This window comes from Seriola dumerili, unplaced genomic scaffold (assembly GCF_002260705.1).
Source record: "Seriola dumerili isolate Sdu_G_001 unplaced genomic scaffold, Sdu_1.0 BDQW01000073.1, whole genome shotgun sequence".
NCBI lineage: Eukaryota > Metazoa > Chordata > Actinopteri > Carangiformes > Carangidae > Seriola > Seriola dumerili.
In genome coordinates this window covers 5,283,472-5,310,680 of record NW_019174328.1, presented here as the reverse complement: position 1 = coordinate 5,310,680, position 27,209 = coordinate 5,283,472, and the positions used below count along the sequence as shown (strand labels likewise).

Here is a 27,209-nt window from a genome sequence, read left to right as displayed (position 1 = left end):
CACAGCATAATGTTCAAACATGCGCTTGCGTTCCAAACTCCAGCTTCCCCTGAACATTATTCTGTATCCTATCTGCTTCTCATATTCTAGTTGTGAACGCCCACCAAGAGACAAGCTCTCCAAAACTGCAATAGGTCAATGTCAATATGTTAAGAAAAACCCTCATTACACTAACAGTCACAACACCGTGCATATTCCGATTTACTGTGCACCCACAAACTCAGCGCACCACAAGACCACTGAGTAGGCGTTGACCTTTTACTAACAAACAATCTCTCTGTGTTTGCCCAGAAGGGAAAATTTCAACAATGCCGCAGACACCAAATTGTCAACAGCCTGCATTTAGGAGTAAGTTTACAAGCCTATTTTGATTTGACCTATGCCAATAACAGTGTATCTGATTTATGACATTACAGTAAATCATCAACTAGAGAGACTAACTGGAGCAACTGCAAAATGAGTACACTTTTGTGCTCTAAAATAGGCGTGTCTCTGTGCAAAGACAATGCCACAGTAGCTGTAGGGTGTGTAGCGCTAGACTGTTACACACATTACTGCTTAAAGCTGTAACATGAAACATAATCTATTTGGCTGTATGTGCATGCAGGCAATAATATTTTGTTTTTACTAACTGTGCATTTAGGACACCAGTGCACCACATTGAACATGAGTTCAAGCGCCTACATTAGTCCTGAGGAGTCCTTGAGCCGGATACTGACACCCTCTCAGCTCCAGATGTGGCTGAGCCTGACATCTGACCTGTGCATGCACAAAGACAAGTTCTGCATCAAGAACAAGACAAGTACCACATTAAATCATAATGTATAGCTCAATTTTCAACATCAAAACATGGACATTGCTGATGATGCATTTTAGTGTGTACTGCTACGGTATCACCACTGGAGTGATCATACTCAAAGATAAGGACAAGGCTACAATAAATCACATCTGCAAACAACTCATGTTTTCTTCACTCCCCAACCATTTATTCTTTAGTAGCCTGATTTGAAATTAGGTGAACAAATGACAATATGAAATTTTACCTTCTGACACATTTGTACATCAGTGTAAATATACTCAAGTACAAGTAAAAGTCCTAAACAAAGTGTACTTTAAGTGTCACAAATAAAAGTTCTTGTTATGCAGGAAACTGGTGGGTACTACTTTAAATTTATACATGCTATATATTTATATTTTTAAGTAACACTGTAGTTGGCTGAAGTGTGGCTATTTATAACAAAATATATTGTCTGGTAGCTGTACAACAATGCATCATATTTAATGAGCTCATATGTTTTGTTTAAATCTGCTTGCAACAAGTGACTAAAGGTGTCTAGTATAAAATAGCAGTAAATTGAAGCGTTTTACAGTGCTCAGAAAGTTTCACGTTGGAATAAAGGAGAAGAGGAAGTTGACACATTTACACCATATCGAAACAGATAACTGAAGTGAGACTTTCACAAGGCTTAACGCGATTTTCAAACAACAATTCACAGGAGGCTGAACCGTAGCAACAGAAGGAGGAAGTCACCTTTCTAAAGTTCAGTAAAGCACACCGGCTATACCTGGTAGTAAAGTAGAGGAGGCAGTCGCTGCTGTGCTTTCAGGAAAATGTCAAGAACTGCTGCTAACGGCAACTCAAAAACACATTTGAACCAGAATGGACTGAAAAGCGAAGACATCAAGAAAAATGGCTATCACAACAAGAGAGAGGTATGTCTGTCAGCGACGGATTTTATTTACAAAAATATGTGTACCACAGTACGCCTGCTTTATGGTCCCCGGAGTATTTTACCGCTTCCTTTTGAATAGACAATCTTAAATGTTGTATGACAACATTAGTTTCATTGCGGCTCTTTACCTGAATCGACCTCTGTGACGTAGGCAAACTTTGTAACCCACAGAGGTTGTTTACCTACTGAATAAACAGCAACAATTAACATCTATATAGTACTCACTGTGTTTGACGATATGCACATAAAAGTTAATCATGTCATTGTGTTCTTAATCTCATATAGCAGTTGTAGAACGTACTAATAACTGGTTTGTGATATGGCTACCTAATAAAAAAAATTAAAAAAAAATCAAACACAAACTATATGACGTTCTTTTTACAGAGGATAGGATTGTTCCCCTAAAAAGAACAACATAAACAGCAATAAAAGAGCCAACGACCCCGCCCTGAAATTTTTCCTTTTCCTCAAAGCAGGTTATCTCTGACCTCAGGCTGGTTAGGTGAAGAAGGTGTAGTCTGCCTGCTTCTGTTTAACATTTTTCTCTGTACATTGTAGCCTATGCACACTTTCAATTAATGAGTTACTTATTAGTTAGATGTAACAGGTGGTCTTTACAAATTAAGCTTGTCCATTCTGTTCTAGTTCTCTTTTGTATGAATTTTAATGTCACACAATCTCCAACTATCTGTAATAAAATGCAACATCACCTGTAGCTGCGTCAGTTAGCCCAGCAAATTATGTTTTCATTTGTACTTCTTTTTTTTTTAATACGCCTGACATTCAGAACCGAGACAGGATAGATTTACTTAAAAACAACCCCAGCCTGATATTTATTTAATTGTAACATATAAGGGGGTATAGTGCGTTTGCATCCGAGTCATAGACTGCGTATTAGGTGTCCACCATCTTGACCCCATTCATCAGGTCACTTTACAGGGATGACAGTTTTATCCTTTCACATGCTAACTGCAGCTTTTTACGGGCTAACTGTTAGCATCTTCGTACACGCTAGCTAAGCTTTAAATGGTGATATTTCAAACCCGAGCAGTTACATTAAGTAACACTTACCGCTACTTAAAGGTGGAATTTCTGTATAAATGGTTTAAAGAAAAAGTACTCCGTTCGCTTCACAAGAACCGAGATTTTAATCAAGCATCAAAAGCCCTGCTGTTATACCAATCAAACATGGCAGCCGGAAATGACATGTCAAACGCATTAATGCTCTTAAATTTTGGAAATATCTTCATAAAACCAGTAAGTAATTCAAGCAACAATCAAGCAATAATTTATCTCTCTGAAAAACAGTTGCTAATTCTGTGACTCCTATGCAAACATCTCACTGTAAAAAAAAACAAAAAAAAAACAATAAAAGGCACAAACTGGGGTTACCACCCCACTCATCTGGAAATCTGCTCCCTTGAATAGCACAGGGAATTCTTTGTAATTTCTTGTGCAAGTTGCATCATTTCAACTGTTAGCTTAAATTGTAATGGCAGCCAAGAATTTCAAATGCACATTTAAGTTCTTTCACAATATAAAGTATTTTACAATCTTTGTAACTTGCTCATGCTGACTCGTAGGTAAATTCTGCTTCCCAGAGACGGACTATGCTCGCTTTTGTAATTATTTGAACCTTTTCAATGCAAAATGCAAATCTTTTATTTGGTGTAACAACACTATGCAAAGTCCTCCTTTTTTCTTTTTCTTTTTGCTTCAGCTTTGTATTACTTACATCTGTGCACCAGTAGGCTGCTGTTTGTCTCCTTTTTTTATTCAGGTTAATTGGTGTGTTAACCACCACCCTTCGCTTTTATTCAAGCAGTATTGTTTTCTCTTGTTTCATCTGCAATGTAAGACAGCTTATGTGGGCCTCTTGTTGTATAGAAAAATGGCCCAGGGACTAGTGTTGCCTCCAGGCAGCACAGACAGGAGTCCTTTGAACAGGCGCCCATGTACGTGGCTGTCATGACATACCTGGGCTTTGGCATCGTCACCCTATTTGGCTACCTCAGAGATTTCCTCAGAGCTGTGGGCTTAGAGAAGTGCCACCTTGCCCAGGAAAGAGAGGAACAGAAGGTAGGTAAAACATGCAATCAGCACAAACATAAGCATATTGTAGGGCATACACACATACTGTAGACACACACATGCACGCAGTTGTAGGAGAAGAGCATGTTTGCCTGGGGTGTTAACACATTTTGTTTTCCCCTAATTATTTCAATTTTTGCTCTTAAGCTCTCCCTCAGCCTTCCTCCTTCATGTTCTTCTGCACTACAGTGTTGCCATGGGTGAGACAGGACACCACAGAGAATATCTGCTGAAGACCTAATTAAATCTCAGAGGATTCAAGTTCTTTCTTTGTTACTGTGCTTTAGATTCTAGATAAGGCCTGAACAGTGCCACATAAGAGCCATTGTGTTGCCATAGATTTCGATTCTTAAATTCAAAAATTGCAGTTAAGATAAGTTGGTAGTAGTTAATCATTTGTTTTGTGCAGCTCATGTTAAAAAAAAAAGTTATAACCTTAAAAAAGGCAAAGGCTCTAATAATCTTGGTTGACACCATTGTCAGGGGATCAATGTGAAAATTGCCTTGAAGTATGAAAATATACAGTACCTGTAAAAGCTACAGTACTGTAGATCTAACTCCCCTGCCAAGGTAACAGCTGAATTGGTGGATTGAAAGATTATAGCAGAATAACAAAAGTCACCTGCCTTGATGTAGTTCAGAGGTGGACACAATATAATGAAAAACTTTATGGTCTTAGAGGGTTGCTTTGTTCTAGTGTTCAAGTAGCTCTTAGTGCGATCAATGTGATCAGAATTCAAGAGGTCACTTTTTCTACTCTTATTGCGCCACCACTCTGTGACATCCTAGTAGTTTAAACTGTTTCTCTCTGACTTCAGGATTTTGTGCCACTTTATCAAGATTTCGAGAACTTCTACACTCGAAACCTGTACATGAGGGTACGAGACAACTGGAACCGTCCCGTATGCAGCCTGCCAGGGCCTGTGTTTGACCTGATGGAGAGGGTGTCTGATGACTACAACTGGACATTCAGGTAATGTAATCGAGTCATCTGTGATAGACATACTGTAGATGAGACATACTGTTGGCTCATAATCATTTTACTACTCAACTTGATCATTTACAAGTGTTATTCCCAGCTTCAGACAGGGAAGAAAATGTTTTGAGCACAATTATCTCTCTTCTAAAGCAAGAAACTAGACAACCAAGATTTAATTAGATGAATCAAGCTCCTCTACAATGAACTAATAGAGGAAGGTAGAAAATAAAATACATGGGTATTTCTCAGGAAGGATATGTCAGTCCTGAGTTTGTGGACCACAGTTGAGATTCCTCTGTGCTGCACAGCAGGGTCAGGGAATGTATTATGAATAGGAATATGAACAGAGCCACGGGGAGGGGAACTGACATTATGAATCAGGAAAGAGGGGTAAGCATGGATTACATGTTTAAAGAGGTTTAATGTGACTGGAAAAAGTAGAAATGGGGCAGTCAGTTTGTCTTTTGTAGTGATGTGTTGTGAATGGGTAAAGAGACATGCAGATGGGTTTTGTAGCGGTTTGCAGGTTTACACGAGCAAGGAGAAGAAGTAGGTCGGTTGACGAAAGGGCGCAGCTCCCTTAAAATACTTCTAAGCTCCGATGATGTACAGCAGGGATCTACACTGTTAACTGACCATGTGAATTTAGATGATGTTTACCTGAAATTGTTTCACTCAGACGCTAACCCTAACCCATCTACTCCCAGTTCACTCACTATGGAGTTGCATGTGTACTTGCATATTATAGGGGAGAATAATCTCTTGATTCTGGCTGAAATGAGTTGTGGATGTTTGATTAGGTGCTTTAAAAAACACCTAAGGAAATGAAAATAACAAATGCTGCTTCTACATGCAGTCACTGCTGTTTACATTAGATAAACATTGTTATAATTGCACTTCTCATGAGCAAAACTCCACTGATGAAGTAACAAGTTTGTGATTAGCAGTTATATTTAATTGAATTTTAATTACTTTTTATAGCATCTAATTAATTCTCTGAGTGCTCATATGTGTAGAAACAATAGAAAAAGGCTAATTGATTCCTGATGTTTACATGCTTGCAGGTTTACTGGGAGGACAATACACAATGCCGTCAACATGGGCTCTTACAACTACCTCGGTTTTGCTGAGAACAAAGCTGATTTCCTGAAAACTGTGGCAGACAAAATCCACCAGTATGGAGTTGGGGTTTGCAGCACAAGGCAGGAAATAGGTGAGGTTGTGGTTGTCAATTTAACATTGTACACATGAGAATAAAATGTGTGCCACTTGCCCTCTTAAGCTAGTTTTAGTAAGAGCAATCATTTTATCTTGAGCAAAATGTCCACTTCACAATTGAAGTCAGTCATATTGGCAGTGTCTCTTTTATTTTAATCTTACAGTGCTTCAAATTTCTGACATGTGCATCTATTTTAAAAAATCTCTGACAGACCCCAGTGACACTGAATAGGTTGAGTATCAAACTGGAAATGAAACTCCTCATCACATATGCCATCATTTATTATCTTTCTCGTGAATTATACTGCCCACATATTTAATTATCTTTCAGTGGCTGCAATGTAATATGAATTATTAAACCTTTGTTAAATTATGTACCGTTTGGGCATAAGCTGAGATCATTACATACTGGTACACACTGCGGAGTGCTGGAAATGATATCACAGTGGAATGTAACATTATGAAACACCCTGGACATTAGGAAGGATGCAAAAATAACATATGTGATGGAAGTGTTAAGCAGCAAGGATCAGAGCCTGGGATCTGTGGCTTCAGATGAATTTTGAATGGTGTTTTATCCTCTGAACTTCAACCCTGCCTCTCATGGTGTTTAAGTGGCTGTGCATGCCAGGATCTCATGTTGCAGTATAGCAATGGTGCAGCAGTGAACTCTAATAATTGGCCATCAATTGTATGTTTTTTTCTTTCAAAGGAAACTACAAAACTTGCTGAGTGATTAACATTATGAAGCTCATTGAAAAGGCCGCACGCAAAGTTTCCTCAAGAGAAGTAGTTCCTTTTCTCTCTGTCAGTGATGTTTACTTTTGTTTTTGTTTATTTCTGACACCAGTATCTACTGACTGAAAGCTAGCACAAGGTGAGCTGACGAGTTGAGTCGCTCCGTAGTTCTGAATGATATCAGCAGTTTGACAAGAACAGAGAAAACCACAGGAATTAAAGGGCATGTGATCATTAGTTATACGTATGTTTGTCAGAGTGCAAGTACATACCCCCCCCCACACACACACACACACACACAGACACACAGAAACACTCCACACCATCCATTATTCATTTGTGTGATTTATTTATATGTTTATTTCTCTTTCAAAATGGGACTGTTTTTCCCTGGGTTTGTAATCTGCGTTTCAGCTGGCTCACTGAGAGGGTTAAGGAATAACAAGCATGTCTCCCATGAGACTTTATGAAGCATCAATTATTAAAGACCCCAGTGTCTCTGCAGTAGAAGTGACACCATCATCACCAGTGGCTTAGTTCACATGCAGCAATTTGTATCAGGGAAGATCTTCAAAATCCAAATTTCCTGGAAGAGTTTCTATTGAATTTACCAGCACTCGCTTTCTTCAAAAAAAAAATCTGATTCAAAAAATAATTCTTCTTTCACACTCTGTGCCTCTGACATCCTCCCAAGGTCGAGTTCAATTCAGTCACGTTGAGTTGGCAAAAACTTATGAATAATTTTCCTACAACTACACTGTATGTGTGTAAGTACACAGAGAGCACAATAGGAGGTGTTTCTTTTTTTTAAATAGGCATTAGTAAGTAGATACAAAGTGCACTGAAAGCACACCTTGAGAAAAAACACACGTCAAACATTCATGGATTTGTATTAATGGATAGCTCACTGTTCCCAACTCTCCTGCAATCATTAACATACAGTAAATTAGATAATGATGTCATGCTTTCAAATGAATGGCAAATTACCCATAATACATACACGTGCAGTATATACTGATATAATTGGACTATTTAAAATAAAGCCATATGTGCTGCTGTATTTGTCTAATGATTAACTCTCTTTTTTTTTTGTCTTGTTGTAAAGGCTTTGAAGACAAACCTCAGTCACAGGTTCATAATGAAAGTGACAAATTTAGCCGTGAGCACACTCTTTATTGTCTCTCCACATTAACACTTTCCAACCCTGGCAATAGTAATTTAGCTTTCTCATCAACAAGCTTTGATGATTGTGGTGTCAGGAAGGTGACCTTCAGAGGACAGGTGACCACATTTAATATGATTTTATTCAGTCAGATCTATTAAGGAGTCTTACTTACCTGAAGAGTATGCGGACCTACAACAGCCTTATGAGGTTAGCATGTCAATAAGAAGGCAGGGCATGCCTATGAAGCCACAGCTAGGTAAAATGTTCTGTAGAGAGAGCAAATGTTCATTGCAGTCTGATTAAAAAAGCTGCATGAGGCAGCAAGGGCTGTGAGTCTGAGTGGTTGAGGAAATGTATGAATCAATTTGACTTGGCGTAAGGCCTGATGGAAAGCACTGAACAGGAATCACCATAAAGACAGAGCTGCTTCACTGCATTATGGTTTTAAACACATCACTCAATATCCATTTTCCAGTCCTTCCTGAAACATTCAGTCTGTTTGAACTTTTTAATGCCTGCTCTCGTTGGTTACTGATTCTCATCGATTATGACTACAGTGGTAAGTATCCCATGTATATGCAATTAATGCACCATTTTCTTATGAGGATTGAATTAATGACATCACCCCTCTATACCAGGATTAATTTTCATTCACAGTGCTGATGGTATCTGAATAAATGTGTTTCCATCTTGCAGGTTTTCAAATAAAAATGCTTCATTAAATGTCTTTTTACTGACACTATTACTTTTGTGATGTGGGCAACTGTGTCTTTACAGTAACAGAACACTAATGAGTTTTAAGTATTTGTATTTTATTTAACTTTGAGTCTACAGTGTAGTGACTAGTAACTACTATAGCATGGTATAGCAAGTATAGAGTGAGTTAAAATTTATGGAGCTCATACAGTATGTTATAGTATATTTCTACCAGAGCCAGCAGAAATAAAATACAGTATATATGAACCTTTCACTGCCTTTCTCTCTGTAGCACACAATTATGATAGTAATTCTTTTTTTATCAGCTGACCACAAGGGCAGTACTAAAGCACCCCGGAGATACCTGAAAATCCCACTTTTATTGCACAAAATAGAAAAACACCATGTCAGGTGAATCAATTTTCTAAACGAATTCTGGTCCCCATCTGTCACATTGGGTTATAACCAACTGCCTCAGTCCCGAAATGTGCTGCAGAACCATTTTAGACCTTGCAGGACTTGCCTTGATATTACCTGGGATGAAAAAGGGTAGTTGAACTAAATTACAAATTTACCACATCTTGAATCTTTATAAAGCTCTTAAAATCCCCAGAGAGCGAGAAGGTGCTGACACTCTGTGTGCTGGTAGTCCACACTTTTGCCTGTGGGTCTCTTGTTTTTTATCAGGAAGCATTTATCTCTGCCAAAAGTTGTGATTGGATGCCAAAGAACAGCAGAACCCACGGACTAAACCAATAGATAAACCACCAGGTAGAGTGATCTTGTCACAGGGTGACTCATCCTTTGTGATCTCTGTCTTGTAGGTAACCTGAGCATCCATGAAGAGCTGGAGAAACTTGTGGCCAGTTTCCTTAGAGTAGAGTCCTCCATGACTTTTGGGATGGGTTTCGCCACCAATTCAATGAACATTGCTGCACTTGTTGGCAAGGTATGTGATTTTACATAGTAAATGGCACATGCCGTATATAGGAAATACTATTGCATATGTGTGTAATTTTCACAGTGCTGCAGAAATTAATCTAATTAGCTTAGCTTTTGTTCCTTTCTTGCATATAGCCTAAATTAATGAATAACAGTCAAGTAAACTCAGCTGCGAATAACTCCTGATCCACCCCCATTAATTAAAATCATAATTAAACATTACAGTAGCCAGGAGGACGAGGCTCTGGGCATACATAGCTGCTTTCAGACACATAGACAAGGAAGGGCAGGTTTTGTTAAGAGCACCACTCAAGGGGATGATTACCCATACTCTGGCCTGTTGGCACACCAGCCTGGCTCACACAGACAGTCATGGGTTACCAGGGGCAACACACAGCATGAATATATGTGATTGGACTGGACAGGAGGAAGGGGAGGCTGATGGTTTAAGTGATGAGAATGGGGTCATTTATGCAGCTCAAGAGGTGTAGCAGCCCCTTAGGCTGCAGCCCCCACAGTAACCCTGCTGGGGCTGGGGTCAACCCACACTGCCAACTCTGTCCTACAGGGACAGACTGTGCCAGGACAGGCCTTGCTGTGCAGGCAGAGTGACAGCTGCTGGTAGACCAGGGACCAGGCCAGCTGCACCCCAGGCCAAACCGAGGGTATCTGTCACTGAGACGGTGTCAACATACCCTCTACAAGGGTTCATTCAAACTAATGCAGTCAAATGCTTGGAGCTTCAGTGTTAAATATGTTAATGTACTAGAGAATAGCTGAATTCATTTGCATGCTGATTTCTATGGAATGTGAAGTACCATATTCTCTATTATTAAGAGTATGATGAGTCTTCTGGCTGAAACAGACATGATAGAAGTGAAAAACAATTATCACGTACATTGGATGCAACTACTAACATACATAGATTTAAGTGTGAATGGGAGCAGAGTAGGAGGAATGGGCTGCCAGATAATTGGCCAGGTGGATCTTTTTACAGTGCCAACTAGCATACATTACATTATTCAGGACAGAGAATAAAAGCACAAAATTCATGTTGAAATATACAAAACTAGGCAATTTTTCAGAAAACAAATAAAATCATATGGGTGGGTAGTATATACTGCAATTATTTTCATCCATATACAGTCATACAGTGTTTACTGTTTACAAGCCAACTATATTTTTCCGTAACCAAGGGGAGAATCTAATTGGCTTCTTCACCAAACATAGACCACTAAATCCAAAATGCCATCATACACTATCTGTTCTACGGTGGCCCTTAGAGCTCAACGCACTGCAGCTTAAGCAAACGCATGCAAATAGACAAAACAAACAAGTTCAGAAAACATCTTCATCAATTTGACAACGCATGTGCTGCAAATATACACAACACAACCAAATACAGAACCATGCTGCAAACATTCACAACACAACAGAATTGTTTCCAGGGGACACAAAAAAGTGATGAACCCGGCTGGGACGCACTTGCATGCATGTATTATAATGCATTCATGCACACTTTTTTTTAATGCTTTTAACTTCAAAAATCACAAAGCATTGAACAAGTGCATCCCAACCGGGTTAATCACTTTTTAGTGTCCCCTGGAAACACCTCTGTTGTTCTTCACCGTGTTTTTTGTATTTGCTTATGTTGTGGGTATTTGCAGTGCATGTGTTGTCAAGAAGAAGTTTTCTGAATTTGCTTTGTGTTTTGTCTATTTGCATGTGTTTTCTTAAGTTGCACTTTGTTGAGCTCTGAGGGCCACTATATCCTGTTCTATCTGGGTGTTACACTGGAATTGAAAAGATTTCTTAGGGACATTTGAACAAAGTCTTTTCTCTCTGCTGGTTTTCAGGGTTGTTTGATACTGAGCGATGAGCTCAATCACACATCTCTCATCTTAGGGGCCAGACTGTCGGGAGCAACCATCCGGGTGTTTAAACACAACAGTAAGTCCAGGAACTATTTAATTTTGAATATGAGTCATAGTGTTTCTGGTTAATAATACACAGCATTTACAATGTTACAAACAGTGAGAGACATGTTGTTTCAGTTTTCTAACATTTGTGGTGCTTAACAATCCTGCCCTGTACCTGCCAGAGCATCAAGCTCTATGTCTGTTCTGTCCTGAGATTATCTGCTGATGAAATTTGATATCAGCTGTGCATCCACAGTGAATACTGCATCTCACAGAAGCCAGTTTTTCCTCTATTCATCCCAAACTTTTGCTAGTGCAAGAAACACATTACTCTCTGTGCGGTACAGGATTTGCCTTAGGAAAGACCTACTTAATATTCTGTGTTTAGAGCAGCAAATGTAAAGGCTTTAATGAAACAGGTTCAGTTTACAGTCACAACTGTGTTTTATCCGTCCGCAACAGAGCATTAAAACAAGTTTTTTGTTGTTTTTTTTACATGAAAATGTCATCTTACTTAAGCTTCCTGTTCTCTTGTAATATCAAATCACATATTGTGAATAGATAAAGGAGAATTATTAAGCATGAATGATATAGCATTCATTGTGCTAGCACTGGAAACATCACCTGCTCTTTCTGGAGACAGGACAAATGAACCAGTCCTCTAGCAGCAAATGTGTCCTGACAGGTACAAGCAGAGTCAGTTATGGGTCCTCCAAGCAGATCCCAAAGGCCTGTCTAAAGGCAAAGAGCCCTCAGGCACCTGAGCAGTTGACCCCTCCCTGCCTTATACTTCCAGCACCAGACGCTTACACTCTTTAATCAGCACAAAGCCAATATTTACTAAAGGGGTTATACCAGTTAACTTAGCCGCAACAAAAGATAAATAAGAAAATAAATATTTAGTGATTGCAATGATGTAATGATAGTGATGCAATGTAGTCTCTCTAAAAGTTCTGGGATCCTCTGTTTATGATTTGAAATGTGTAAGGTTTTAAGTGGCCAATCTTTAACATTGAGGGAATCTCATACCAGAGGGAAGATGAACCGGTTTGTCCAGTCTAGCCTATGTAAGGCGTGTCAGGCTTGTTTTTTGGAAATATTTCAAGAAGAAGAACGGACGCTCCTTTTGAGGATTAGCATTGTTATCCTTTCAAATTTTATTCTTTGTGTATTAAGCTAGTAGCATTTCTTCAACCTGAGTGTCAGTGCAAAGATAGGATGAAAACATTTCATGGATTCACATGTCGTGTGTAGAAGCAAAGCCTGCCAACCTTCTCATCACAGTCATACAGTGTCTCATATCCCAACATGTTTTATCTTTCCCTCATTCTTGTCTTTGCACAAAGCAAGTCACTGTGGATTCCTCTTTCACTGTCAGGCTTCTCCCAATGCTGGCATTAATAACATTAGGTGAGTTATGTTCTGTTGAGCTTCAGGAAGTGATTTTATCAGAAGAGCATCGTCTGCCTCTTAAGCAAAACTTGTTTTTGTGTCGTGGCAGCCATATCAATCATCCATGACAGATTATAAGTTTTGACAGGTTAACTCGCTGCTCAGCTGGTTGGATTGCAGTCACACTCTGAATAATGCTCCTTATTAGCTACAGCTATTCAATACTGCCATCTGCTGGCGTGCGGATGAGGATCATTAATTGTGTCACCCATACCTGTTAAAAACTTCACATGCCACTGGGAAATGATTTTATTGAAGCCAAAATTTCAATCATAATCTTAAGCAGCCATGCAGACTGTGCTGAACATACCTTTGGCCTAAGCCATATTTAGCTCAGTTTGTAATCCTCTCTGATACAGATTTTGCAGGTGCGCATTAAAATCAGAGTGCAGAGGTATTTACTGTGTGTAGTTTGTGGAAGGTGTTTCTGCCAGATAAAATAGTGCCTTATGTACTCTGCCCTGCCCAGTGGAAATTATTACTCAACACACTGTTGTTTGGTTTAACTCAGTGTTCCTTGTATACTTTGATTTGATTATTGCTACACTCTACTGTATATGTACAAGCCTAAACTTCTACTTCATACGTTACTGTGCATTAAGTTCTTTGTTTTTTCCCTTACCAAGCTGTGCATTTCAATTTGATTGCTGTGTTCTTCCCTGCTTTAATACTCTCTTTCTCACTCTCCTGTGTGTGTGTGTGTGTGTGTGTGTTTGTGTGTGCGTGTGTGTGTGTGTTTGTGTGTGTGTGTGTGTGTGTGTGTGTGTGTGTGTGTGTGTGTGTGTGTGTGTGCGTGTGTGTGTGTGTCTGTCAGACATGCACAGTCTTGAAAAGATGCTAAGAGAGGCGGTTTGCTCAGGGCAGCCTCGGACTCACAGGCCCTGGAGGAAGATCCTCATCATGGTGGAAGGCATCTATAGGTCAGTTGTTGTTCTTATACAACCCACATACACCTTAGAATAGTCTCTCCCTCACAGACACATGTCTTGGGTCAGTTGAGCTATTGTATCAGTCTTTGTTAGTATGGGCTTCCAGGTGGTTTTGAGCAGCTTTCCACAGCCAGACTCAGGCAGAAATCTTAATTTGTAACCTGAGCAGAGTGTTCAGCCTGTGTTTAGCAGTCCCTGTAATGGTCTCTTTTTCAATTGCTTCCCTCTCCACCCTTGAATAATAGATTGTGTGTGTGTGTGTGTGTGTGTGTGTGTGTGTGTGTGTGTGTGTGTGTGTATGGTTGGGTACTGTTTGATTACTGGAGAGAGGAGGAAGGTATTGTGTGTCTGTCCCGGCAGTGAGCTATCCCGAGTCTTAGTGACCCTCTCCATCTGCTCATTAGCTCCAAATCAAGGCCAAGTGAAGCCACAGAGATTGACTTGGCTACACCCCCAGTTCCAACTGTTTATCACGGCCATTTTCTTTTCTCCTTTCTTCCCTCTCTTTGCCCTCTATCTCGCCTTACATTTCAGGTTTTCTTAACAAAAACATGACATATTCATTGTGCTTTATGTCATTGTTATTTTTTCCTCAAGACATTTAATCACATTCAGTCAGCTGTGAAGTTAAGTTGTTTTATGGCATCGAAAACCTTCAGTTGGTATTAATACAATAATTAGTTGTAACAACAGTCCTGCTAATTTGAGAGACAACTTAATTGCACCTCATCAGACTGCCTTTATCAGGGAATAATGTCTAATGCCGAGCTCAGACATTAGAGAGAAATGCTGCCTTTCGGTACAGCACTGAAAGAGCTAATGCTCCATCTAACATCTCCCGTTAACATCAAAAAGCTTGGATAAGGAGTAAGCATGCTTTAGCTAGATCCTGGGCCTGCCTTTGATGTCCTCATCGGTCCTGGTGAAATCCTGTCTTATGTCATTTGGGCTGCAGACGTTCTCAGCCATAGCTTGGATAGCAGGTCTGGGATTGCTCCATTCCCCAGCAGTATACTCTCTCATGCTGTCTATTTGTAGCCTTAAAAGGCTTGCATCAGAGGGGAGGAAGAGATGGGAGAGAGGTGGGAGTAAAGCAGAAGAGGCCAGCAGAAAGATTCTTGGAAGACTGTGGCATGTCAAATTATGTAGTATGCATTTGCAGATGCTCTGCAGTGGATAACGTGAAGTTGGGGTCAAATTCTTTTCCTTTGAAATTTGATCATATTAAGAGTTTATAAATGATGAAATGCGTGTGCCTGTGCTGTCCCTTTTGTAAATGTATTCTCAGATTGTGTGACTCTCTGTCATTAGCATGGAAGGATCAGTGGTGCGACTTCCAGAGATCATCGCTCTGAAGCAGAAGTATAAAGCGTATCTGTACCTGGATGAAGCCCACAGTATCGGAGCAGTGGGACCATCAGGCCGGGGTGTGACCGAGCTGTTTGATGTGAACCCAGCTGATGTGGATGTGATGATGGGCACCTTCACCAAGAGCTTTGGGGCTGCTGGAGGCTATATCGCAGGAAAAAAGGTTCCTGTGGATCTTTGGATTTTCTATTTCAGTTTAATCTGCCTTCTAGTCAGTATTTCATATATGTGTCCAGTTGATCCAAATATCTGAAATTTCCTCTTGATTTAGTTTTTGTTTTGTTTTTTTGTTTCCGTTATATGTATATATAATTCTGTTATACCTGAGAATTTTTTAACAATTTTATAACATTTTCTTACACATATTTATTATCAAGGCAGGGCTACTCAAGTTTTCTTGTTTAATAAGATTATAGATTATTATTAGATTACATAATTACATGAGGAGAGAGAAGCAAGGCAAGACAAATATACATATACTGAATAACCCTTCTAAAAGAGTCGAATAAAAAAAAGAGGATAAAAATAAGCTAGAATTGATAAAAACTCCTGCTCTAGTTGGAGCAGACCTCCAGAGAGTGTGTGTGTGTGTGTGTGTGTGTGTGTGTGTGTGTGTGTGTGGGGGGGGGGGGGGGGGTTACATGCAGTAAAGGTCCTCAAGCAGAACACTACTAGGGGAGTTGCAGTGTGAAGGCCAGGACCCCCCAGACATTTCCACCAAATGCTGCCAACTTAACACACTGACATGTAACAGCAACTATCTTCTCATAGAAGAGGTGCTGTATTCTTTTTTATTAACTCTTTTGTTACACTTACAGTATTAACAACCCTGCCTTACTTAAATTATAATACCATCTGTCATCACTATTTTCATTTGCCTCCATATCACCAGCTCATAGCCAACCTGTAAAACTCTGAACTTGTAAACTCTGCAGTAGACCAGTCAGGCAGAAACTGGGTTGCTATGTAAAATTAATCCTCCTGGACCAAAACAGGGTCAAGATAAATTTCAAGATAAACATCAATGGGATTAATCGCATTGAAACAGTTCCAGAGAGCCGTGGGTAAATTGCCATTCTTAGAAAGTCAAACGACCGAGCTGGCTCTCTGATACTTTCCAGACATTGTTTGAACAACCTGGCAACCACCAACTGTGTAACAACATTAACTTATTTGGCTCCAAAGCAAGTTAAAATACATCATACAATATTTTACCCAGGTCCGTTTTTAAAGATGTTTGAGACTCAGTCATATATCCCACCTCTCTCATAGCTCTCATGTGTCCAACAAATGTTCCGCAGGCTCTGACTCCGGGCCTTTGTAATTCTTTTTTACTCCATTAAAAAGTACACTTTAGTACATAACCACATCGGTTTTGTGGCAGTTGATTAGAAAGCAACAGAGGAAACGGCCATGTTGTTTGAATTAGGTATTCAGAGAGGGACCCTTCCTGCTGTTGCCTTATGCCGGTTCAGCCCCGCTCTGCCATAATAAGAAGGTAAAGCTGGCAGAGGGCCAGCCCCTTCTTGTGGCAGGCGTCGGAACTGCGTTCCAGATTTAACAGGATGACTTTTAACAAGCATGATAATGTTTGAAGTATGAACACTCTGCCTGGTTTGACAGCTGGCTGTAGTAAACTCCTGAAAGGAACAGGCAGGAAAGGAGAGAGAAAGCCTTTAGATTTGACGTTTTGTTGTTGTGGCGAAATCCCCCAAATCTTACATTAAGTAGATTCGGGTTGACCGACAAAAAAACTCAGCAGATGTGTTCTGGAAAACAGTCATGTTATAGCTATTTTATGGGAGTGCCAAAAATAAATACCCCAATAAATACACTCCAAGCTCCTTCTAATTCACTTCAACCTTGCATGAAGGAGATGTTAGTCATTCACCCTTTACTTAAAGCCTGGATCACACTGAAATAAGGTTATTAAATACATCCACTGAGGAACCAAGTATGTGCAAGTGTGTGTGCAGCTCTGGCACAGCTCCAGCTCTGTGGCATTGTGGACATGTATCACCACATGAGTATTGCGGCCACAGCGTGGTTGAGGAAACACTCTGAGCTGTCACTCCACGCCCCAGACGCGAGATGGATTTCGGACATGTTCTCTTAACTGGTTTATCTTGGTCGCACCGAAATCCTGCAGGGCCCTAAAGCGGTGAAAATCCCCTGCCTTAAACGAAAACAGATGTCAGGTTGTTTCAGGGTTCTTATCCTACGTTTGAGCATTTCCCCTAAAATCCCTTCCCCTTACGTGTTTGAGGAAGCCACAGCCGCCGCCCAGTGGGGACAGATGGCAGTGAGTGGAAATGGTGGCCAGACAGCATCTCCGGCTACGTGTCATCACCCCGCACCCACTGGCCACCACACAGCCACCGAGCAGCAGCCCATCACAGCTCCAGGCCCGCTCCCAACCTCAGACCACTTACACACACATGCTCTAGGGACCCATGACCGAATCAGTTTCCTGAAATCCTGCTCTTCTCTTGACAACCACTAGCAGAATTAATCCCCTGCTGACATTTAGGAATAATGAGCATGACAGTCCTTATTCTGGCTCATTTCAGCATCGGTTCTTTTTCAAATTAGTGCGCTGGCTCCCTCAGAGTGGAGAGCAGGAAAGGATCCAGAGCTTTTTTTTATAGTCGATGCCAAGATAGTCATAGTGACAGAGAAATGACTTGAGGTATTTTAATTGATTCTCAGGTGTTCACTATACGTGAGCTCTATCTAGTGGTGCTAAAAGAAAAGTGCAGGGGCCACACTTCTGTTTCAGAGAAGATCTCAAATTAACAGTTTTTTGTCTGTACACACACACACTATCAGATTTTTCTCAGTCTTTTAACAAAAATACATTGTAAACATATTGTTTGTTATCTCTGCTAATTATCTGAGTGACACTCTGTGCTGTATTGCAGGAGCTGGTGGACTACCTGCGCAGTCATTCTCACAGTGCAGTATACGCCTCAGCCATGTCCCCTCCGGTCACTGAGCAGATCATACGTGCCATAAGGTGCATCATGGGAAAGGACGGGAGCACAGAGGGTGAGTATCTGAGCACACTCTCCATCCAGTGAATGTCATCCTCAATCTCAGTCTTATTATCCACATACTCATCAAGCCTAATGTTCTTCACACAGACAAATATTATGTCTGGCTTATAAAAATTCTTACACCTTTATATAATCTTTATGGAAACAACAGCAAACCAAATCCAGAGGACAGTACCAATGTTAACATTAGGACTAAGTCCAGACCTGCAAGGAAAGACAAACAGCTGCTTGGTCAGAAAATGTGGTAGCAATTACAGGGGTCTGCAGCGGTAGAGAGAGGGGGGACGTGCAGTCCCTGAGCACACGTGACCCTAACACAGAGGAAATCATTTACATGTGTGTGTTGTGAGGAACACTGTACCTCTGAAAAGTTTCTGCTTTAATGGCATCAGACACAAGGGCAGGGAAGTAGTCATTACCGGCCTAGTCCTGATACCGCCAGCACAATTCTTCTTGAGTTATTGTAGTTGTAGCCGTAATACCATGAGTATCACCTGTTGTAACATTAGTTCACTTTAGCCAAACCTGTGGGACTTAAAGTATACACCAAAGGCGAATATATGCAGCCATGTAAACTGTGTGGCATGCAGAGATACAGAACACGCTGAGTGCTGTAATGGGTTAATCACTCGAAGGAACTAAAGCCTGGTGTCTTACGGTACATTGTACATTGTAGTTTCATCCACAGATGAGTAACTTTCTCCTCTGGCTCTGAAGCAGACATGCTTTGGATCTGACGTAGCCCCGTGAAATATCTGTTGTGGAAAAATCAGTCTTGACCTGTGTGATAGAGGGGAGGGACACAGCAAACAGTGCAGCCTTTCAAAACATCAGCTCCAGGGCCCATCAAAACACTATAAAAGCCCACTCTGACAAGAAACGTCACATACTATTTGCATATATGCCTGATGAGTTCTTATTCCTCGTTCTCTCAGTCTTCCACTGTGCTCTTCATCTTTCTCTTTGATGTTGAATTTCGCGCTTTAAAGCAAACTGGTGGCAACGGCTCTGAAATAGGGAAAAGCTCAGAGAGACAGTAACATCCACACATTCTCACATACTCATATGATTTGTGTCTGACAGCAGGTTTTTGACCTCCATGCTCTCTATCTTAGCAGAGGAATAATTTACAAAATGGGGCCTGTGCTTTTTGGCAGATGCCCGAATGTTATGTTTTTTTTCCCCTCTCTCTCTGCTGAGATAAGGGGATTTAAAGTGCTCTCTTACATCCCTTTGAAAGAACTGCCAATCTGTTCCCAGGTAATCAAAGGGAAACAGAGCTGTGTTCCAAGGCTGGGCCATGCCAAACTCTGCTGCAGCCACAGAGCAACCAGGCTCCCCAGTGATTCACATTGTTAGGGAACACAGGGGGCTAACAATACACACCCCCTCTGCTGACTTTGATTTGTTTTCTAATGTATGTGCAATATCTGTAATACATGTGATGCTTAAGCATAGTTTGTCTCAGTCATGGCTATGCTCCAGTGGCAGTCCACAGTCACTCATTTTGTGCAAATTCCATTGTATCCAATTTGCAAACGCTCATCTTGGCAACGTGCAAGTGCATATACCATGCCGTCAGGCAGACAAAACTGAACCATCTGCTGGTGCAGCTGAGATGTAATCATGAGCAAGTTCATGGTGGAGGCTGGAATGGCCCAGATGGAGGTGCAGGACTTAGGATGAGATGGCACTGCAAAGAACACTACACACTACATTAGCCGCCACTGACAGGTGACGTCCCTCTGTGCAGGGGACGGTGGAAATATGTGGAAAAACAGCAGTGAGTTGGTGCTTTGCTCATGTACATCTGGTGCTGTCCTTTTTTTAATTGGAGGCATTAGACGGATCCGCCAGCTGGCAGAGAACACGAGATACTTCAGGGCCAGACTGAAGGAGATGGGCTTCATTATCTATGGCAATGATGACTCACCAGTGGTTCCAATCCTGCTCTACATGCCAGGCAAAGTGGTGTAAGTACATTTAAACTTTCACCAAAAACACTCACCGCTTTTAGAGTAAAATTAATTGAATAGTTATTGTACATAGACTAATCAATGCTAATCAATAATATTAACTTCACTATTTGTTGTTGTCATAAGCAATTTCATGTCAGCTCAGTGTGTATCATCTCTGAGTGATCTGGATGGCTGACATCTTACACACTCCAAAGTTTCTATGATTCAGTAGTGTAGACCTTGTAGACAGTGTAGATTGGGTAACTGTCTGTAATCTGTAACCACTTAAGGGAAAACATAAGGTATTGATTAGTTATAACCAAGGATTGTTTGCGCCACTCAGGTATAATCAATTGGGTATAAAGTGTCTTTCAATGCCAGTCACCATTAATATCCTTGGAAAGGCCATTCCAGCCCAGAAACTACCATAATCAGAAGCTGCTATCGTATTTAACCACAGTAGCAGTTTATGGTTTCACATCGGTTTACATGGGAAACTGGAAAAAAGTTGAATTTCACCAGGTGTATCCTTAAATATTATTTGGAAAAACAGACATTTCTAAAACAATTATAGTGTTACCTCTTGTTATTTCATGATTTTGTCAATGAGATTTCAAAATCTATGGAATTTTATTCCTGTAACACTGACTTGTATTTCTTATGCAATTGTATGAGAGTAATGTGTCTGTAGCTACTCTACTCTATATTAAATCTTCTTCTGGCCTTTACTTTGTTAGTCGTTTTGGATTCCTGCCATTGTCCTAATGACATAGAGAGGTCTTAAAGATGCTGGTGTTAGATTGAGGTTCTGCACCAGCATCTGTACAGAGCACTAGACACATCAACAAGTCATCCAGAAAATTGAAAACCATCTTAACCATTTTCAGAACTCATTTTAAGGTCTGAACTCTCCAAGCCGTCCACAGGAATCATTCTTTGCTCGGCCTCAGTGACGTAAAAAGGCATCAGTGATGTTGCTGCTTCAACCACATAGAACTGATAGCTACGTGTCTGCGTGTGTGTGTGTCTGTGTGTTATTATTATTTATCGTGCTTTACAGAAATTATCACAAGTCATTCTTACCGCACATCCCAACCACATGATTAAGGATTTGGAAGGGCCAGAAAGAGCAACATTCCTCATGACTTTTAATGTGATGAGGCAAAGCAGCTCATTCTGAGGTGACTTGTGGGGTCACTGCACATTTTAAGGCTTCAAACCTTAAAAATATGATAAGTATGTGAGAAATGTGAGCTAAAATATTGCATAGTTTTGTATTCTGTGTTTAGCTCTTCATGTCGATGTTTTTGCACTAATCCAGTTCAATAGTCAGCTGGTGTGTAGTGCAGACACATGAGCACCAGGGACTTCATAGGTCAGTGGTGTCACTGTTGTTGGTGAGAGGTGGCATTTGTAATTCTGAATAGACGTAAACAGGAGAAACAGTTCAACGTGTTTAATATTGCAATTTAGCATCTGATGTTCCAGATATTTTAATTCAGAAGTTTCAAGGAATTTAATGTTACAAAAATATAGATTACTGTATTTCCTTCAATTGATTCTTGTGCTTTTGTGTACTAAAACATCTTCTTCTTTTTTTGCTGACCAGGGCTTTCGCTCGAGAAATGCTGGAGAGGAAAATTGCTGTAGTGGTTGTCGGCTTTCCAGCCACGCCGATTACAGAGGCCCGAGCTCGCTTCTGTTTGTCTGCAGCACACACCAGAGCCATGCTGGACCAGGTACGCGCACACACACACACACACACACACACACACACCCACACACACACACACACACACCCACACACACACACACACACACCCACACACACACACACACACACCCACACACACACACACACACACCCACACACACACACACACACACCCACACACACACACACACACACCCACACACACACACACACACACCCACACACACACACACACACACACACACAGGGAGAGAGAAATTTACTAACATGAAATTCCTCTCTGTGGCCTAAGGATAATTTTTTCATCTGAATCAAACATATAATTTCCCTATACTTTCCCTTTGTCCTCAGGTGCTGCACCATCTGAACGAGGTGGGAGACGCTCTCTGTCTGAAGTTCTCACGGCGAAAATATTCCTTTCGGTCTGACCTCTGTGATGAGACAGACTTTGAGCTGGACAGCTGATATGACCCCTGACACCTTCACTTCACAGTGTCAAAACTAAGTCTAAGGGGCCAAATGTTTGGCAGCTGCTTTTTATATGTTTGTAAAACATTGTGATTTAATAGAACACTTATTGAAATACTTTTATTACACATATTTAATTATTGCACAAGAATTGCTGCATTGGTCTCAAATCTTGAGCTATTTATCTTTTTATAGAGAGAAATCACATATTGTTAGTTCGGTTCATCTGCACATTTGAAGACATTTTAGATCAAAAGAGGGCACATCCTTTTGTATAAAGTTATTGTGATTACTCGTCTATATTTAGACGTTGAAAACTTTTAGGAAGCATTTTTTGCTTCTCATAAATTAATATCAGCCGTCACTTATTAAAAAAGCTGGTGGTAGTTATTATTAGATTGTAATGCACATTGAGATGCAAGGATTCCATTTACTTCCCTAGCACAAAGAAGTAGTTTTGTAAATTTCCCCCTCTGGTGTAAAGCTACGTTACTAAAATTTTGAGTCTGCCGATTTTCATTTTTTCTTTTATTTTCCAATAAAACACAAATACCACACATGAGAACTTCCTGTATGTGTTTTTGATAGGAAGGTTGATTAATTATTCGGATGGCAGGCTTCTGAAAATCCCGGACCATCCCTCTGGAGCTGTGCTCATTTCCTGACACATGATTATTTACACTATTCATGGCTGATGTGATTGAGAAAAAAGATGACAAAGATAACTTTATTGCGTTCCATAGTGATCTGTTTTTATAAAAATTGTCCTCAGTACAACACCGCTTTCATCTCCACAGTAAATGATAACCTTCCTGTAACTAATAGATCATGCAGCAATTACGTCTCTGACAAGCCTTTAAATCGCAACAACTCCTGCGCAGAGTAAAAAAGGTGTTATGGCCTGTTTTGTGGCGAGACTGCTCATATTCACCGAGTCTTAACAGCTTAATTCTTGATGTTTTAAAGACCCGCTGTTCTCTTTCACACACAAACTGCGTAACAGTTTTGAAGGTAAGCATGCAGAGTATGCAGCACCTGAGCCAACAGAAACCTAACCTAGCAATTAGCACCGAACTCTAAATTCCTGTGGTATGGGGTAATCATTTGATTAACACAGAGAGGATTATAGATGGATGATGAATGTGTTTTCACAATGTGTCAGTTTGGGTCTAGTCTACACTTGTTTGCCTGCAGGACATTACCGTGTTTGTGTTTATACCTCCTTATAAACAACATGGTGACTTTACGTTTTACATGATGGAGTTAAACTGCAATATGCAATCCTTTGGAAAAAGCATGGTAGATGAAGTGCAGACACAAATGTAGTGGAAAATAAGTTAAGAAAAGTTACAAAAGAAAAAACAAAAACCTTCTTTTCCCCTAAAGGAGAAAACAATTGAAATCTGTGCTCTATATTGGATCACTTTGTTCTGTAAGTGAATATTCACATCTGGCTTCTATAGCCAGAAACAATACAAAACAGTTTCTTTAATCCTCAAATCTGTGATGTCATTCCAGTGTACTGTTCCATACAGATCTGGATGAGATGGGGAAAGGTGGCCTCAAATGTTGCATTGAGGTGCACCGCCGCCCTCAGGATGTCTGTTCTTAATTTGTGTTTACTTTCACCTTTAGTCTAACTGTGAACATTGTTAAATTCATTGCAGGTTCACAGCAGAGGACAGATGTGTGTAGAGAGAAACTCCAAAGCTTGAATTCATTCTCAAACATAACTCAGGGTGTTACAGACACAGAGTGTTGAAATACTAAGCTCCACTGTGATTATGCAGAAAGGCAAACTCTAACTTGCTAAGATTTACCAGCAACATTTTTTCTATGGTTGCACAGACGTAAAAATGCTGATTCTAGGAATCTCATATTTGAGAATCAGCTGTGAGGATGAAATTAGGTTTGAAGAAGATATCGTATTGGTGTTTATTTTAACACCACTTTTTGGTTTAGATAGTATTCAGATTTAACATGTAAGTAACTGAATCACAATGAATTCTGAAGGATGAATCTATGGTTCAGCTGATGGACGCCTTACATAACCCTAAACCTGAAGAACTTAGACCTTATCTAGTTCAGTGGTTGTCAGCAGACACGAAACAGATAAAATTGGTCAAATACCGTGTATCTTTATCCATACAGACCCTGCATATTGTAGGAAATCATGCTGGCATTTCAACCATTTCAGTCTTTGAAGAAATAATGTAAGAGATCATTTTTTTCCGATTGATTATTAAAGGTGCAGGTAGCGACAAAGTACGGTAATACACACTGACTGTCACGCAAGGTGGGAAGCACATGTCTGGCCAAACTTGCCTCCAGTCACTTCTAGCTGCCCCCAGTTTCAGCAGAAGCGGCAAATGGTCTGCGCTGGCATTCAAAACATCTGTGCAGTCAGACTACTGGTGGCAAGGCCCCAGAGACCTGCCTGCATGCACCAGCCTCTTTTGAACTGCAGATCCAAATACACTGCGCTTATTGGAATGGCATGTAACTGCAATTCTGAAGGGGGATCCTCCGCTACGCCTTTGATGTCCACCACTGTGTCCAAAGCAGGCAGGCCATTCTCAGTGCTCACTGTTTTCCATTTAGGCCGAGATTTTTCTATTCTGGAAAGGGATTTTTGAAGTGAGGCAGACAAAAGACAGATTTACATGGTTTGGACAGCTATGCTGTGACTGGAGCAAGACTGTAACTGAAGATTGCAATAAAGCTCTATACTGGCAACCACTTGTTAACAGGGAGCATAATGAATGTATGTTTCATTAGTGCAGCAGATGACTTGGAGCATTTATTTGGATATTTTTTAGAGTAATTCAGACATGTGATCAGCATTAATAGATATTTGTGAGATGACGTTTTATTCAATAGAAGTATTAACAACTGAATGAAATATGATGTTAATCAAATGTGTTGAATTGCTCCATCCTGCTCAACACTATCTGCTGCCACTGTCACTGACTGTCTGTGGGGTAAAACTGAGCTGCCACTCAGACCAAGTTTACTCAATGTGCTTCCTGGCACACATGGGCATCAGAGGGGCACATGGGAGTTTTATCTCACCCGAAGTAAATCCAGGATCTGAGTTCATCTGAGTGGTCAGAATAGTGCTTGAAACTTATGTTAGCCCGATGCTGTAAAATGAAATAAATGATGATCGTTTGAGGGTTTTATCTGGCTTGTATTAGATATATTCAACACACTGGTTGGTTGGTTGGTTGGTTGGTTGGTTGGTTGATAGTGCAACGAGGGGAAAATAATATCAGATGCAAAACGTATACATCTCACTTATTCGTTTCAAAGTTTATTTGGTTTGTAATGTAAATAGTCTAATCCGGGTGACGCTCTGGCTCTGCTGCTGCTTCACTGTCATGATCCTGCCAGAGCTGTGCGTTACGCGCCGTTTGGCATCAAGGATCATGCGTATGCGCACAACACAACCAAATGATCAGTGTGTTTATTCTGTGGATTTGAATGTGTCCTCAACATATCTTTTTAAAGAAACGATTCTGTGCGCTGACAAACAACCTATGACTCAAAGTAATAAGATCTTGTCAGCCGTCAGTAACATTATTGTTCCACTTGTGCCCAAACTGAATGTGTTGACTTCAAAGGTGACAAATGACATTAGAGGCACGGTCGGTCTTTTTTCGAGCCTCGGGGCTCCAGTGAACTCACCCATGCTGAAGCTGCAGCATCCCCGCTTGGTGCATAATTTGACACAGCGACCTGTCCTTTGAAGCGGACAATAAAAAGTCTCAGGAGGGCTAATCACATTACGCACCATTTGTCTTGCTTAAGTGAAGTGTCACAGCACCTTCCGTAGTAGTGTTTTACTCACAGTCTGAGACAAGAGTGCTGCTGTACACATGTCAGGAGGAAACGCAGACCTCCTGTAAAGAGCCTCCGGGTGTCTTCCTCTGCGCTGTGTGCCCAGTGCGCCTCCGGGGACCACCAAGGTTACTTGAGGTCGTGTCCTTATTGTGCCAATATAGTGGCATTTTTTCAATATTAATGCAGGATTACTTAATCAGCATTCATCAGTGGATTAATGTCTATTAAAATAAAGAAATTATGTTTTGTAATTTCTAAAGATCATATCATTTTGATCCTGTGACTTGAAATGACTTCAGTGTCTCATCTGCAATGGGAAGCAGAGCATAATAGTTTCGGGGTGTTCTTCACTCGAACTTCCTCAAGCATGTCTGGTGTTAGACCCGGTTGGACTCCAGTTTGGGGAGGACCGGTTGAGAGGGACGAAAGAGTTAACCAGGGGGAGGGCGCCTGCACAGGGGCGTATAGTATAAAACCACCTCAAGAGCGCACAACAACAACAGCGTGTGTGTGTTAGTAATCCGCAGATTGATATGGTTTGACTTTTATTTCCTCCAGGAGGACTTCTCACAGACGCACGCCAGCCCCGCGTCTTGCTCTCGGTGGGCTCACAGTCCACAGCAGAATGGATGGATACTGTTTTTAAGGCAGAACTCCCCCGTGAAGTCTTAACTGGGAAGATACGCTTTTAACTACCTGTACTTTTTTTTTCGCCTAAGGTAATCTCGTCGAACAGCGCGTTGGATGGTGCATAATGTGGACAAAACCAGATATGCGTAAAGCGGCTGAAGTGGAAGTGAGGAAAAGTGAAGTGTGAGGCTGAGAATGTGGCGGGGACACCACGGGGCAACTGGGCTGCAAGTTTCCTGAGCTTGGAGATTTGGCGAGGGCGCAACAAGAGCGGAAAGTGTTAATGCTGCGCGCTGGATGAGCCCTGCAC

The 27,209-nt window shown here is 40.8% G+C and overlaps 1 protein-coding gene across 1 annotated transcript; it reads left to right on the top strand.

Annotated features, from left to right (window-relative positions):
* Window positions 1–1,464: 1,464 nt before the first annotated feature.
* On the top strand, window positions 1,465–22,985 carry sptlc3 (serine palmitoyltransferase long chain base subunit 3). Its single transcript, XM_022743748.1, has 12 exons — window positions 1,465–1,713; window positions 3,621–3,812; window positions 4,643–4,797; window positions 5,868–6,016; window positions 9,445–9,569; window positions 11,419–11,512; window positions 13,748–13,853; window positions 15,174–15,393; window positions 18,152–18,278; window positions 20,124–20,259; window positions 21,854–21,983; window positions 22,310–22,985. Exons 1-12 carry the CDS (start codon window positions 1,612–1,614, stop codon window positions 22,421–22,423), a joined length of 1,650 nt encoding a protein of 549 aa, XP_022599469.1. The 5' UTR covers window positions 1,465–1,611; the 3' UTR covers window positions 22,424–22,985.
* The last annotated feature ends 4,224 nt before the right edge of the window (window positions 22,986–27,209 follow it).

Excerpts from the sequence above, each read along its gene's own strand:
- sptlc3 (XM_022743748.1), top strand. The coding sequence starts at position 1,612 with ATGTCAAGAACTGCTGCTAACGGCAACTCAAAAACACATTTGAACCAG. Across the intron at positions 6,017-9,444 it reads CAGCACAAGGCAGGAAATAG|GTAACCTGAGCATCCATGAA; the intron begins GTGAGGTTGTGG and ends TCTGTCTTGTAG. Across the intron at positions 15,394-18,151 it reads GCTATATCGCAGGAAAAAAG|GAGCTGGTGGACTACCTGCG; the intron begins GTTCCTGTGGAT and ends GCTGTATTGCAG.